General features: G+C 53.1%; 1 protein-coding gene across 1 annotated transcript in view; it reads left to right on the forward strand.

Annotated features, from left to right (window-relative positions):
• Nucleotides 1-12,147, forward strand: part of TMEM127 (transmembrane protein 127) — a gene marked incomplete at its 5' end in the record, with an annotated part of 15,299 nt that overhangs the window by 420 nt on the left and 2,732 nt on the right. The window contains one exon of the mRNA XM_019508239.1: nt 9,954-10,118. Coding sequence (XP_019363784.1) covers nt 9,954-10,118 — 165 coding nt within the window. The remainder of the gene's footprint in view (nt 1-9,953; nt 10,119-12,147) is intronic.

Genomic DNA, 12,147 nt, shown 5'->3' on the forward strand with positions numbered 1-12,147 from the left:
GCGGGGGCCTGGGGCAGCCGTGGCAGGGCTGGGGAGCCTGAGGGTGTTGCTCGGTGCTGCCCGCAGACCCTGGGCTGGCCTCATGCATCCTCTGCTGCCACGTGGCCCCTCCATGCCCCAGCTCTCTCCCTCGACTCTTAGAGCTTCCTGGACCTACTCTTTGTTGACCCAGAGCAGGCCAGGCCAGGGGCTTGGACCCTCTGTCACCCTCTGGGTCAATCCAAGGAACCACACATGGGTGTTTAGCCCTGCCCATGCTCCTGGCTCCCTTCCCTGGCCATGCCTGGCTGAGAAGCCCTGGGGTAACTGGTCACCAGCACAGGTGACTTCTGAACTACAGGCCCTGCATCTCCTGTTTCTTTGGCCGTGCGTGAGAAACTCATCCATCCTCTGCCAGATTCTAGCAGGGAGGGAACTGGGCATGCTAGTCGGCACCGGTGGTTCTCAGCTGGGGAAGCAGCACAGGGATGCCCCACTATCCTTTTCAAGGTGCCTGCCAGAGTAGCCCCGTGTGGCACGCAGGCACCTCGACGCAATCCAAGAGAAACCCAGAGGTGTCTGATAAAAGCCATCATGTCCCAGCCCTACTGGCTTGATGCAGTCTATCCCAGGTCTTTGCCACAGGGAAGGAATGGGAAAGCCCAGAACTGACATTTTCCAAGGGGGCCCTAGAGTCTAACGAGGTTGAGGACCACTGGTTTGGGTGCTAGGAAAAAGCTCTGCTGTTCAGACATCTTCCTCGTTGACTGCGGTCACTGGGACAGGCAAATGGGTCTGTGGGCAGGTTTCTAAGCCTCCAAGCCAGGATCCCTCTTATGGCTGCATTGAAACGCTTGGTAGGAAAGTTACCTTGTCCCAGGATGTACTGCTTCTGCTTTGGAGCTAAGGCACGGAAGGGCAGACATGAAGAAGAGGGAAAACACCTTCTTTCTTGCTGGATAGAGGAGGACACCAACTAGCGGCTGGAAGTGGCAGCCAAGAAGGTTTAGGTTTGATCTCAGGAAAAACTTCTTCCCTGTTAGAACAGCAAGGCAGTGGGATGCCCAGGGAAGGGTGGACTGGAGGTGATCAGGGAGCGTTTGGACAGCTGCTGGTCAGAGATGATCTAGGTATAGCAAGGGTTTTCAAACTTTTTGTACCAGTGTATCGCTGGTGGGGGTGGAGGGGTGCAGTTGAATGCGGAGCAGTGGCACTCATTGTGCGCAAGTTCCCCTCACACCTTCCACCATCCCCCACACGCCTGGCCCGGTATATGGTGCTTGCATGGCAGCATGGGGTAATACATGGTGGCACTCTGTGCCCACCCACGCATACATCTTAGGGCCTTCTCAAGTACTGCCGGTTGACAACCCCTGAGGTATAGCAGTGCCAGGGATTTCCCAAGCTTCTGGACTTTGTTTGTTGTTCCTCTTCCTTCCCTTCCCCACTAATTTTTGCTAAATGCGTCAGGGTGTTTTTAAGCCTCCCTTGGAGTCACTGGGTGTTGGCTGCAGCCCAGGCTGAGAACAGTGACTAGGCTGTACCAGTGCTTCTGCTGGGACTTAGATCCAGAGGGTCCTGGTTAGAGAGTCTTGCCTCTCTGGTCATGCTCAGATTAAGGCCACATTTGGGGTCAGGAAGGAATTTTACCCCCTGGTCAGATTGGTAGGGACTGGTGGGGGAGGGGTTTCCTTTCCTTAGCAGTAGGGACATGCCCTCTACCTAGGATCTCTTGAGCATCTATTGACAATGTTTCATAGAAGCAGGACATTGGCTGCAGTAGTTCCTCTGCTTTCCTTGTGGCAGGTTTGGGTGTTAGGTCTCCGTTGTGTCAGGGCTGAGGGTAGTCTTATGGAGAGTTTAGATGATGGATTTGTGTGGAATGGTTAGATAGGACTGATCCTGCCTCAGACAGGGGGTTGGACTCAATGTGACCTCTGGAGGTGCCTTCCAGCCCCAGTTTTCTGTATGATTCATAGTTTCTAGGGTCGGAAGGGACCTGAGCAGATCATCTAGTCCGACCCCCTGCCATGGCAGGAAGAGCACTGGGGTCAAACGACCCCAGTAAGGTGGTCATCCAACCTCCTCTTAAAAACCCCCAGGGTGGGAGCCTGCACCACCTCACTTGGAAGCTGGTTCCAGACCCTAGCCGCCCTGACCGTGAAGTAGCGCCTCCTGATGTCCAACTTAAACCTTCCCTCCGCCAGCTTGTGACCGTTGTTCCTGGTCACTCCTTGTGGCGCTCGGGGGAACAGGGACTCCCCCAGCGCCTGCTGATCCCCCCTAACCAGTTTATAACAGGCCACAAGATCCCCCCTCAGCCTTCTCTTTTGAAGGCTGAACAGGTTCAGGTCCCGCAACCTTTCCTCATAGGACCTACCCTGCTGTCCCTTGATCATACGAGTGGCCCTCCTCTGGACCCTCTCCATGCTGTCCACATCCCTCTTAAAGTGCGGCGCCCAGAACTGGACGCAGTACTCCAGCTGCGGCCTGACCAGTGCCGCATAGAGGGGGAGGATCACCTCCTTGGACCTGCTCGAGATGCATCTGTGGATGCACGACAAGGTGCAGTTGGCCTTCCTAGCCGCCTCCCCACATTGCCGACTCATGTTCATCTTGGAGTCAATAATGACTCCCAGATCCTTTTCCACCTCCGTGCTGACAAGAGGGGAGTTCCCCAGCCTGTATGTATGGTGCCGATTGTTCCTCCCCAGGTGCATCACCTTACACTTGTCTGTGTTAAACCCCATCCTATTCTCCTCCGCCCATCCTTGTAACCTATCTAGGTCCAACTGTAGCCTGTTGCTCCCCTCTATTGTGCCCACATCCCCCCACATCTTAGTGTCATCAGCAAACTTGAACAGGGTGCTTTGCACCCCCTCATCCAAATCACTGATGAAGATGTTGAACAGGGCGGGCCCAAGGACTGAGCCCTGTGGGACCCCACTTCCCATGTCCTTCCAGGTCGAGAAGGACCCATCCACTACCACCCTCTGGGTGCGACTCTCTAACCAGTTGGCGACCCATTGGACTGTATGGGTGTCTACGCCACAGTCCCCCAGCTTCCTAATGAGAATGGGGTGAGAGACAGTATCAAAAGCCTTCCTGAAGTCTAGGAAAACTATATCCACTGCCACCCCTGCATCCAATGATTTAGTGACCTGGTCGTAAAAGGCCACCAGGTTGGTCTGACAGGACCTGCCGCTGATGAACCCGTGCTGGTTGCCCCTGAGCATGCAGTTCCCTGCTGGCCCCTCCTGGATGTGTGCCAGAATAATTTTCTCGAACAGCTTGCCCAGGATCGAGGTAAGGCTGACTGGCCTGTAGTTCCCCGGGTCCTCTTTCCTCCCCTTTTTGAAGATGGGAACCACGTTGGCCCTCTTCCAGTCCTCCGGCACCTCTCCAGAGCACCACGAGTGTTCATAAAGCCGCACCAGGGGACTTGCAATGACCCCAGCCAGTTCCTTTAGGACTCTAGGGTGAAGATCATCCGGGCCGGCTGACTTAAAAACGTCCAGCCCCTCCAGAAGCTCCCTAACTAAATCCTCACTCACTCTAGGCCCAGGTGAGCCTCCCCCAGGGCCCGAAGGGGGCCCAGCAGGGAGGTGGCAGTTCTGGTCCTTACTGAGGAAGACAGAGGCAAAGAAGTTATTAAATATGTTGGCTTTGTCATCTGGCGTGACAACCAGATTCCCCGTCTTGTCCTGCAAGGGCCCCACATTTCCTGGGGCCTTCTTTCTACTCCCTATGAATTCAAAAAAGGACTTCTTGTTGTCCTTAATCCGGGTAGTCAGCCCCTGTTCCATCATGATTCGTTGATAAAGGGCTTTGTATCTCCAGTTGTCAAGACTTTCCTGTGTCTAACCTTCTTGGAAACCCAAAGTCTTCAGGAAAAGCATGGCTCCCCATTTTTCAATTACCTTTGTTCTTGGCCCTGCCAGGAAAGTGACATCCTGGCAACACCAGAGAATGGGGGAGTCTCGGTGGAGCCAGGACTCTTTCATTCATTTTGGTTTCATTGCCTTTATGGCATTTCTTAGTTCTTTGCCCTGTTCTGTTGCAGCTGGGGCCTTGGATCTGCATGAGCGTTAGGTCTGGCTGAGTGTTTCCACAGATGGTTTCCAAGAGATTACATTCCAGGCACCTCATTAGACAATTCTTTCAGCTCAAAAAACGATCCTCACGTGGTGTGTGTAACCCAGGGCTTTGCTCCTACTCAGCTTAAGATCTTTGGCATGGCAGTAGCTGTGAGTTTTATCTATCAGAGATGCAATGGAGAGAAGCCATTCCAGATTTAATGTCGCTAGTTGGCACTCCGTTAGCTTTTTGGTGACTGTGCCACCAGGAAAGGTCCCTACAAAAGGCCCAGGTGGCCTCAGCTGCCGACTAAAGTGAAGGCACTCCAGGTACATAGACCATATAGGGCAGCAGTTCCTCCCCTGTTGAGACCCAGGCCCCCCATGGCAAATCCCAGCTCTTCCTTTCACATTTTTCTTGACTATGGAAAAATCCTAGAGCAGTTCTTCTGTGGCCAAAACCTTGGCAAGCCTCCAGCAAGGCTGTAGGGTTTGGACACTGGTTTCCTATGGGCAATCTCTGGGTTTCTCCTGTGAGTCTTTACACTCATGCTACTGCTAATATTTTACACAGGTTCACAGACATTAGGGCTGGAAGGGATCTCGAAAGATCATAGAGTCCAGCCCCCCACCCAAAGGGCAGGAAATCAGCTGGGGTCATAGGATCCCAGCAAGATAAGTCTAAAATAAATATGGATCTCACAGTGCCCTGGTGTTGAGTGGCTGATGGCCACAGATAAACTGTCTGTCTTCAGGAGCAGAGAGAGGCAGTTAATTAGCTGTGATAGTCTGGAGTCAGGCCCAAGCCAGGGTAGAGTTGCCCCTTATGGACTAACCAAAACAAATTTTGTAGCATCCTTTGAAGCCAGTTGCCACTTCCCAGAGGCCACATATCTCTGAGGCTCCGATTTTTCTTGAAGGTGCAGCTCTGTCCTGCCTGTCTTCCTGGAAGGTGGAGGGAAATTGGAGCTCCAGTTCCCTGGTGCCTGTGTCTGTCCTCAGGACAGGGGAACTGGAAAATTGGCTGCTTGGTTGTTTGTGCATTGTGAGGCAGGATGTTTTCTCCTATCCAGCCATGTGGCTGTGGTCTTGCAGCAACATCCAGCCTCTCCTGGAATCTCACCAGAGCAGATTCCATTTGTAAATGTTGAGGTTCTCCCTTAAACTAGCCCCTGTCCTTGGTTTCCCTTGTAGGAGTCCCTCCTCTGAGCTCCAGCAGCAGCTGCCTGTTAGTCCCTCTGCAGTGGGGAGAACATCAGATCTCTGCCAAGCTTTGGCTTTGAGCACAGCAGTCCAGAAGTGCATGTGGTTCCCTCACTGTCTCCAGGATTCCCCATCTCCAGTCAGCAATCATCAAGGCAACTTTGCACCCTATATGATCATCTAGTTAGACGGGGGATGGTAAACGGGATGTGCTAGTGCTCTTGCTGGAACTGAAACCCAGAGAGTCTTTGATAGAGGGTCTTGCCATCTGCTCAGGCTCAGACAAACACTGATTGGGGTCAGGAAGGAATTTTCCCCTCTGCTCAGACTGCTACAGACTGGGGGATTTCTTGCCTTCCTCTGTAGCAGGGGCCCAACCTCAACCTTGACGCTCTTAGCCACTTGTTATAGAAGCAGGACATTGACTGCTGCAGTCTCCCTGCTTTCCCTGTGGCAGGTTTGGGTGTGATGTCCAGTGCTGCATCGGGGCTGACTGTTGTTTTGCTAAGAGGCTGGACGTTGGATGTGTCTGGGATGGTTTTGACAGGGCTGATCCTGCCTCAGGCAGAGGGTTGAATTAGATGTGACCTCTGGTGGTCCCTTCCAGCTTGATGTCTTTAGGATTCCCACCTCATTGCCACAAGAGCCTTCCCTTCTCCAGTCCCTGCTAGCGACCACCAGATACAGCAGTCTGGTATAGGCCTGGGGGCTCCTTGTTCGTTGCCAAGCACTGGTCAGTGGGGGGGGGCACCGCAGGGCTGAGAAAAGCCTTAGCCGGGTTTAGGAGTGTACTGCCAGGCTGCTCTCAGGCCAGAAAGTTGTGGAGCTAGTTGTGCTGGCAGCTGCCATGGGATAGTGAGTATCAATAGCTGCATTGCAGCTCCCTCTCCAGCAGCCTGGCCCAAGGTCATCCCTATGCCCATCACCCCTCCCCCCACCAGCTCCGCTGTCTGGTGGGGTTCTCCCCACCAGCCCTTCGGTGCCTGCAACCCCCTCTTCCTTGATCTTCCAGGCTTCCTCTTTTTTTCTCTGTCCTCTTGTATCAACCTGGGCCCTTGCTCCAGCCTTGAGATGTGCTAGGTCCTTCTCCTCTTCATCCTCACGGTAGCCAGGGGTCTAACGCCGCTGTCCCTAAGGGTCTGACACGTCAGGCGCCAACCCTTTGAGGTTGAGCATCTACTCTCCTGGCTGTTTCCAGGCACACAGGAGTGTTGGAGATGGCAGGTCCCCTTCTGGGATCCATTCTGTGTTGATGGATCAATGCTGCCAGGCCAGCAGAGCCAGGAGCTAGTGGCAGGACACTTCTTTGCCACTCCTCCCTAGCCTGAGGCAGTGGGGTGAGTGTCCATGTAGATGAACCCGAAATGTGGCTCTGAGTGGAGGTGGGTGCTAACTGCAGCCCCTGCTTTATGATGGCAGCATGCCCATGGTGGATCTCTCAGCCCCAGGGAAAGACCTGCCTGGTGTGAGTCATCAGCATGAAACCAGGGACTTCCGGACCCTAATTGCACCTTCATTAGCTGAGTCACTGGATGACTGTCTGCCTCTCGCACTGACTTCCCAGTGCACAGGAACCTCCTCTGAACTGTTGTTGGTAGTAGTGGGGATTACCTGCTGGAGAGCAAGGGCAAATTATTTCCCTCAAGTTCAGTAGGGGACAGTAAAGATTAGCCCTTCCCCCTCCTCAAGGGCTCCTCTAATACCTTGCCTCTTCTGCTGCTCTGCTTTCTCCTCCCTGCCCCCTCCCTGATCTGCTGTGTGCCATGCACAGGGCCTGCCTGTGTCAATTGTGTCATGTGTGCTGCAGCTTCATCTCTCCTGGTCTAGTCCAGCTCATAGCTGGCTGTTGACTGCGAAGTGTCAAGTCTCTGCCTGCATGTTACCTTCACCGTGGCAGCAGAGTTTACGTAACAATGGACGGTAGCCCCAGGTCACACACAACATAACCACACAGGCTCAAACCAGGGTTTGAGGCACCAACGGCCCACAGACGAAGGCAAGTAAGATACCTGTAGGAGGCATGTTGTGGGCAGTCCCACTGAGTGGGCCCCAACTTCAGCACCCAAAGAGGAGACCCAACGAGTGCCACGAGCTCCACTAGTACTATACTCCCTTGTGTACCACATGCCCCCTGAGGAAGATGTGCTCTATTTGACAGGGCAGGATAAAGGAGAAGAGAGGTGCCCTGAGACCCTTTGAAGGGTGCCACAGAAGATTAGCAATGTTTGATGTGCAGACACCCATGCACAAGTCACAAGAGACATCAAAAGGTTCCCAGAGTGTCCAACCACCCTGCCCTGCTGAGTTCCTTTCCATGAAAGAATTGCTCTGGGACTTTTCCATAGAAAAACCAAGACCTGGCACTTTCCAAGGCAGAGCTGTAATCGTAGAATCAACAATCTGGATTCCTCAAAGAGCTGGAAGATGGCATAGAGTGCATCCTCAGCATGTTTGCAGATGACACCAAGCTGGGTAGAGCAGTAGATGCACTGCATGGTAGGGCTAGATTTCAGAGAGATCTAGAAATTGGAGGATTGGCTCAAAAGAAATGTCAGGAAGTTCAACAAGGACAAGTGCAAAGTCTTGCACTCAGGACAGAACAATCCCATGCACCGGTACAGGCAGGGGGGGATTCACGGGCTAAGCAGCAGCTCTGCAGAAAAGGCCCTGAGGGTTACAGTGGACAATAAGCTGAATAGGAGCAAACAGTGCTGCCAAGAAGGCTGACGGCATACTGGGCTGCATTAGTAGGGCTGTTGCCAGTAGATCAAAGGAAGCGATTGTTCCCCTCTATTAGACATTAGTGAAACCACATCTGGAGTACTGTGTCCAGTTTTAGGTCTCCCATTGCAGAAAGGATGTGGATACATTGGAAAGAGTCCAGCACAGGGAAGCAAAAGTGGTTAGGGGGCTGGGGCACATGACTGAGAGGAGAGGCTGAGGGAACTGGGTTTACTGTGTCTGGAGAAGAGAAGACTGAGAGGAGATTTAATAACAGCTTTCAACTACCTAAAGGGGGTTCCAAAGAGGATAGAGCTGGACTGTTGTCAGTAGTGGCAAATGACAGAACAAGGAACAATGGTTTCAAGTTGCACCAAGGGAAGTTTTATGTTAGATATTAGGACAAATTTTCTCACCAGGAGGGTAGTAAAGCACTGGAACAGGCTACCCAGAGAGGTTGTGGGATCTCTATCCTTAGAACTCTTTAAGACTCCGGTAAAGAAAGCCTTGGCTGGGATGATGTAGTTGGGTCTGGTCCTGCTTTAAGCAGGGGGTTGGACTAGATGAGATCTCTTCCACCCCTAATTTTCTGATTCTATGCAGCCTAGAGAAGCAGGGCTGGAAGAGACCAGTGGACCTCGCATCTTGTCCAGTCCCCTGCCTGAGGCAGTATCAGCCCTGTCCAGACCATTCAAGACATATCAGTTGTCCAACATTTTAGCAAAACTACACAGTCAGTCCCGATGCAACACAAGATATCACACCTGACCCTGCCACTGAGAGAGCAGGAGGATCACAGCGGCCAACATCTTGCTGCTATTACGACTGTTAAACTCTGTTTGAAATATCCCAGGTGGAGGCTGTACCTCTGGCTACAGTGGAAAACAAAACCCGCACTGTCTTTACCGATCTGCACAGGGGGTAAAATTCCTTCCTGACCCCCAGTGTTTCATTGGTCTTAGCCTGAGTTGAGGGGCAAGACCCTCTAGCCAGGACCCTTCAGTTTTAAGTCCCAGCAGAATCATTGGCACAGCCAAGTCACCACCCCCCAACCTAGGCTGCAACCAACAGCCAGTGCCTCTGAAAGCACTGGCTTCTATGACCACCCTGATGGACATAGCTGGGGGGTGGAATTCCACCCTGCAGGCAGGAAACTGGCACTGGCTGGAGAGGCAAGAACCGTGGCATTTGACCCTGAGTCAGGCAAGCGAAGGCTTCAAAATGCTTTGAGTTTATTTATGGAACTGGGCCAGACTTTTGCTCATGGGAAGTGGCCTCGCTATGGCCTGGCATAGAGTTTCCACTGCTGTCTGGACCAGCATCAGGTCAGGATGCTGCATCCCCAGGTTTCCATGAATGCTGCTGGGGGTGGGGGTTGCTATAGTCTCCCACACCATTTTCTCAGGCTGTCTAAGGAAGTGTGGGCTGGATGAATGGACTGTAAGGTGAATAGGAAACTGTCCGGAGCATCAGGGCAGCTAGGGAGTCTTGCCCCTTTATTCAGGCTCAACCCAACACTGCATTGGGCACATGAAGGAATTTCCTGCTCAGTCTGGGGGGGTTTGCCTTCCTCCACAGCTGTGGCATGACCTCTGCCTGAGGTGTCTCAAGTGCATCAAACCCCCTGGCAGTGGCAAGGCTCTGCCAGTTCTCATCCCTCAGTGTCACCTGGACCAGGGCCAGGGGCTTTTGGTGTCTCTGGGCCACAGGGTTGAGGTGTAGTGTTAGGAACAGCTCAGGCAAGGACATGGCTGTGGGGATTGGAGGGGGTCAGTCCTGTCTTGGTTTAGGCTGGACGTAAATTTGGACATTTGGTTCTCCAGGGAAGATGCATCAGCTGCATTCAGAGCTGATGCATCCAGGCTCATGTCAGAGTAACACGGGGATGGCTGAACAGCTGCTTGCTGAAGGGGTTGGAACAGTTGCAACCTGCCACCATGGTGGCTTGACTCCATGCCTCTCTCCTGCACCCAGACTATTGCATGAATGCTCAGACTGTGCTGCTTCTCCGAGTCATCGCTGCCTTCTGTTTCCTGGGCATCATCTGCAGCCTCTCAGCCTTCCTACTGGACGTCTTTGGACCCAAGCACCCAGCTCTGAAGATCACGCGGCGTTATGCCTTCGCTCACATCCTCACCGGTAAGTCCCCAGGCCAGGTGCCCCTCCCCAGCAGGCATGTAGGAAAGGGGACACAGTCAGCATCAGGGGTAACCTGCACCCAGCACAGCGCTGTCATGTTTTTGCATGTCCCAGGCCTTTCTTTGCCTGTCTGCAGTCAGCTCAAAGCAATGGTATTTCTAGAAGCTTAACGTTGAATCTGTTGGAATTAAGGCCTGGGCACATTAGCCTGTTAACAGAAGTTAACAATGTCTGGGACATTGCTGTCAACATCAAAACTGTCAAATGTCAAAATTGCTGTCAACCCTGACACAACACCAGACATCATACCTGAACCTGCTACAGAGAAAGCAGGGGGACAATGGCAACCAACATCCTGCTGCTATAAAAAGTTGTCAGTAGATGCTTGAGATTCCAGGCAGAGTCCGTTTCCCTGCTACAGGAGGCGGCAAAACCCCTCTAGTCCATACCAGGGTGTCCATGGGGAAAAATTCCTTCCTGACCCTAAATATGGCATTGGTCTGACCCTGAGTGGAGGGGTAAGAACCAAAAAGGAGCACTGACAGCCCATGCAAAGTCCCTAGCCTTGGTTGCAGGCAACACCCAATGTCTCTGAGAGAGGTGTAAAATGTGATATGTGGAGCAGAAAGGGAGTCGGGTCAACTAGCAAAACCAGAGCAGTCTGGGAAATCCCCATAGCAGCACACAGGCATCGCTATGCCTAGATGACCAGTGCCCATCCAACCTCTGCTTGAGCACCTCTAGTGATGGAGAATCCACAGTTTCCCTATTCCACTGTCTCCCTGCTCTAACAGGGAAGAATTGTTTCCAGATCTCGAATCTAAACCTCCTCTGCTGCAACTTCAAGTCATTGGTCCACATTCTCCTCTCTGAAGCAAGAGAGAAAAGGTGCTTTCCCTTTTCTTTATGGCAGTCCTTCAAGTATTTGAAGCCTACTATCATGCCTCTTAAGTACTTTATCCACAAAATGAACATGCCCAGCTCCTTCAGCCTCTCCTCATAAGACTTTCCTTCCAAGCCCTTGATCTTCTTTGTCACCACCTCTGCACCCTCTCTGACCTCTCTACATCCTTTTTAAAGTGTTGATCCCAGAAGTGGACACAGTGTTGCAGGTGAGGCCTAAGTAGTGCTGAGTAGAGCAGCACAATCACCCCCCTGATGCTTCTATTAAGAAGGGTTGTGGGAGGCAGGGTGGGTCTGAGGCGCAGCTAGGAAGACGTGCAGCTGCCAGTCCCAGCCCCCTTGCTCTGTGCTTGTCTCCATCACCATCTTGCCTGCTGAAAGCCCTCAAGCAGGGCTGAGCCAAGCAGCAAGTAGTGAAGACACTTCAGAGGAGTGCAAAGAAGGGGAAGAGAGGGATTCTGGGCAAGAATAGATGGACCATACGGGGGCATTGGAGTGCCCAGTGGGTTTGGGACCCCCCTGAATGGTGGGAAATGGAGGGCACCCCTCTCCTCGTACCAGTTGCTGACAGGGCTCCCTCCAGCTTCTCTTCTCCCTGTTCTTGGCCAGGCTTGCTAGAGGAACAGCTGCAGTGGAGGGAAACCTTTTTCCCCTCCTGCTTGAGCGTGGCACATGAGCAGAGATGCTGGCTTAAGACCCTGTCCCAGTAGCATGTGACAACAGGGAGTTTCCTGGCCAGGTCTGGCTCTGTGGGGCCAACTTTTGGGTGGGCAGGCAGGCCTGCATCAGCCCTGCAGCCCCCTGAGGGCCCCTTTCCCCTGCCCAATCTTCTGCTCTCCATTCTGCTCCCTGCTATGTGCCCCTTTCCCTGTCAGCTGCTGTGCTTTGTGCTCCCTGCCACATCGACTGCTCTGCTCCCTGCCCTATGCCCCCTGCCACATCTGCTCTGCTTTCTGCTCCCTGCCCTGTACTTCCTGTCCCATCAGCTGCTCTGCTTTCTTCTCCCCACTTCGCTGTCTGTCCCCTCCCCAGTCCACCACATAGAGGCTACCTGTGGGACATATGCCCCGAGTCGGAGCCCCCTCATGGTCTAGGGAGTGGAATGACCCCCCCCCCCCCCCCCCCC

This window comes from Gavialis gangeticus, unplaced genomic scaffold, assembly GCF_001723915.1.
Source record: "Gavialis gangeticus isolate Ggan-Ray unplaced genomic scaffold, GavGan_comp1, whole genome shotgun sequence".
Classification (NCBI taxonomy): domain Eukaryota; kingdom Metazoa; phylum Chordata; order Crocodylia; family Gavialidae; genus Gavialis; species Gavialis gangeticus.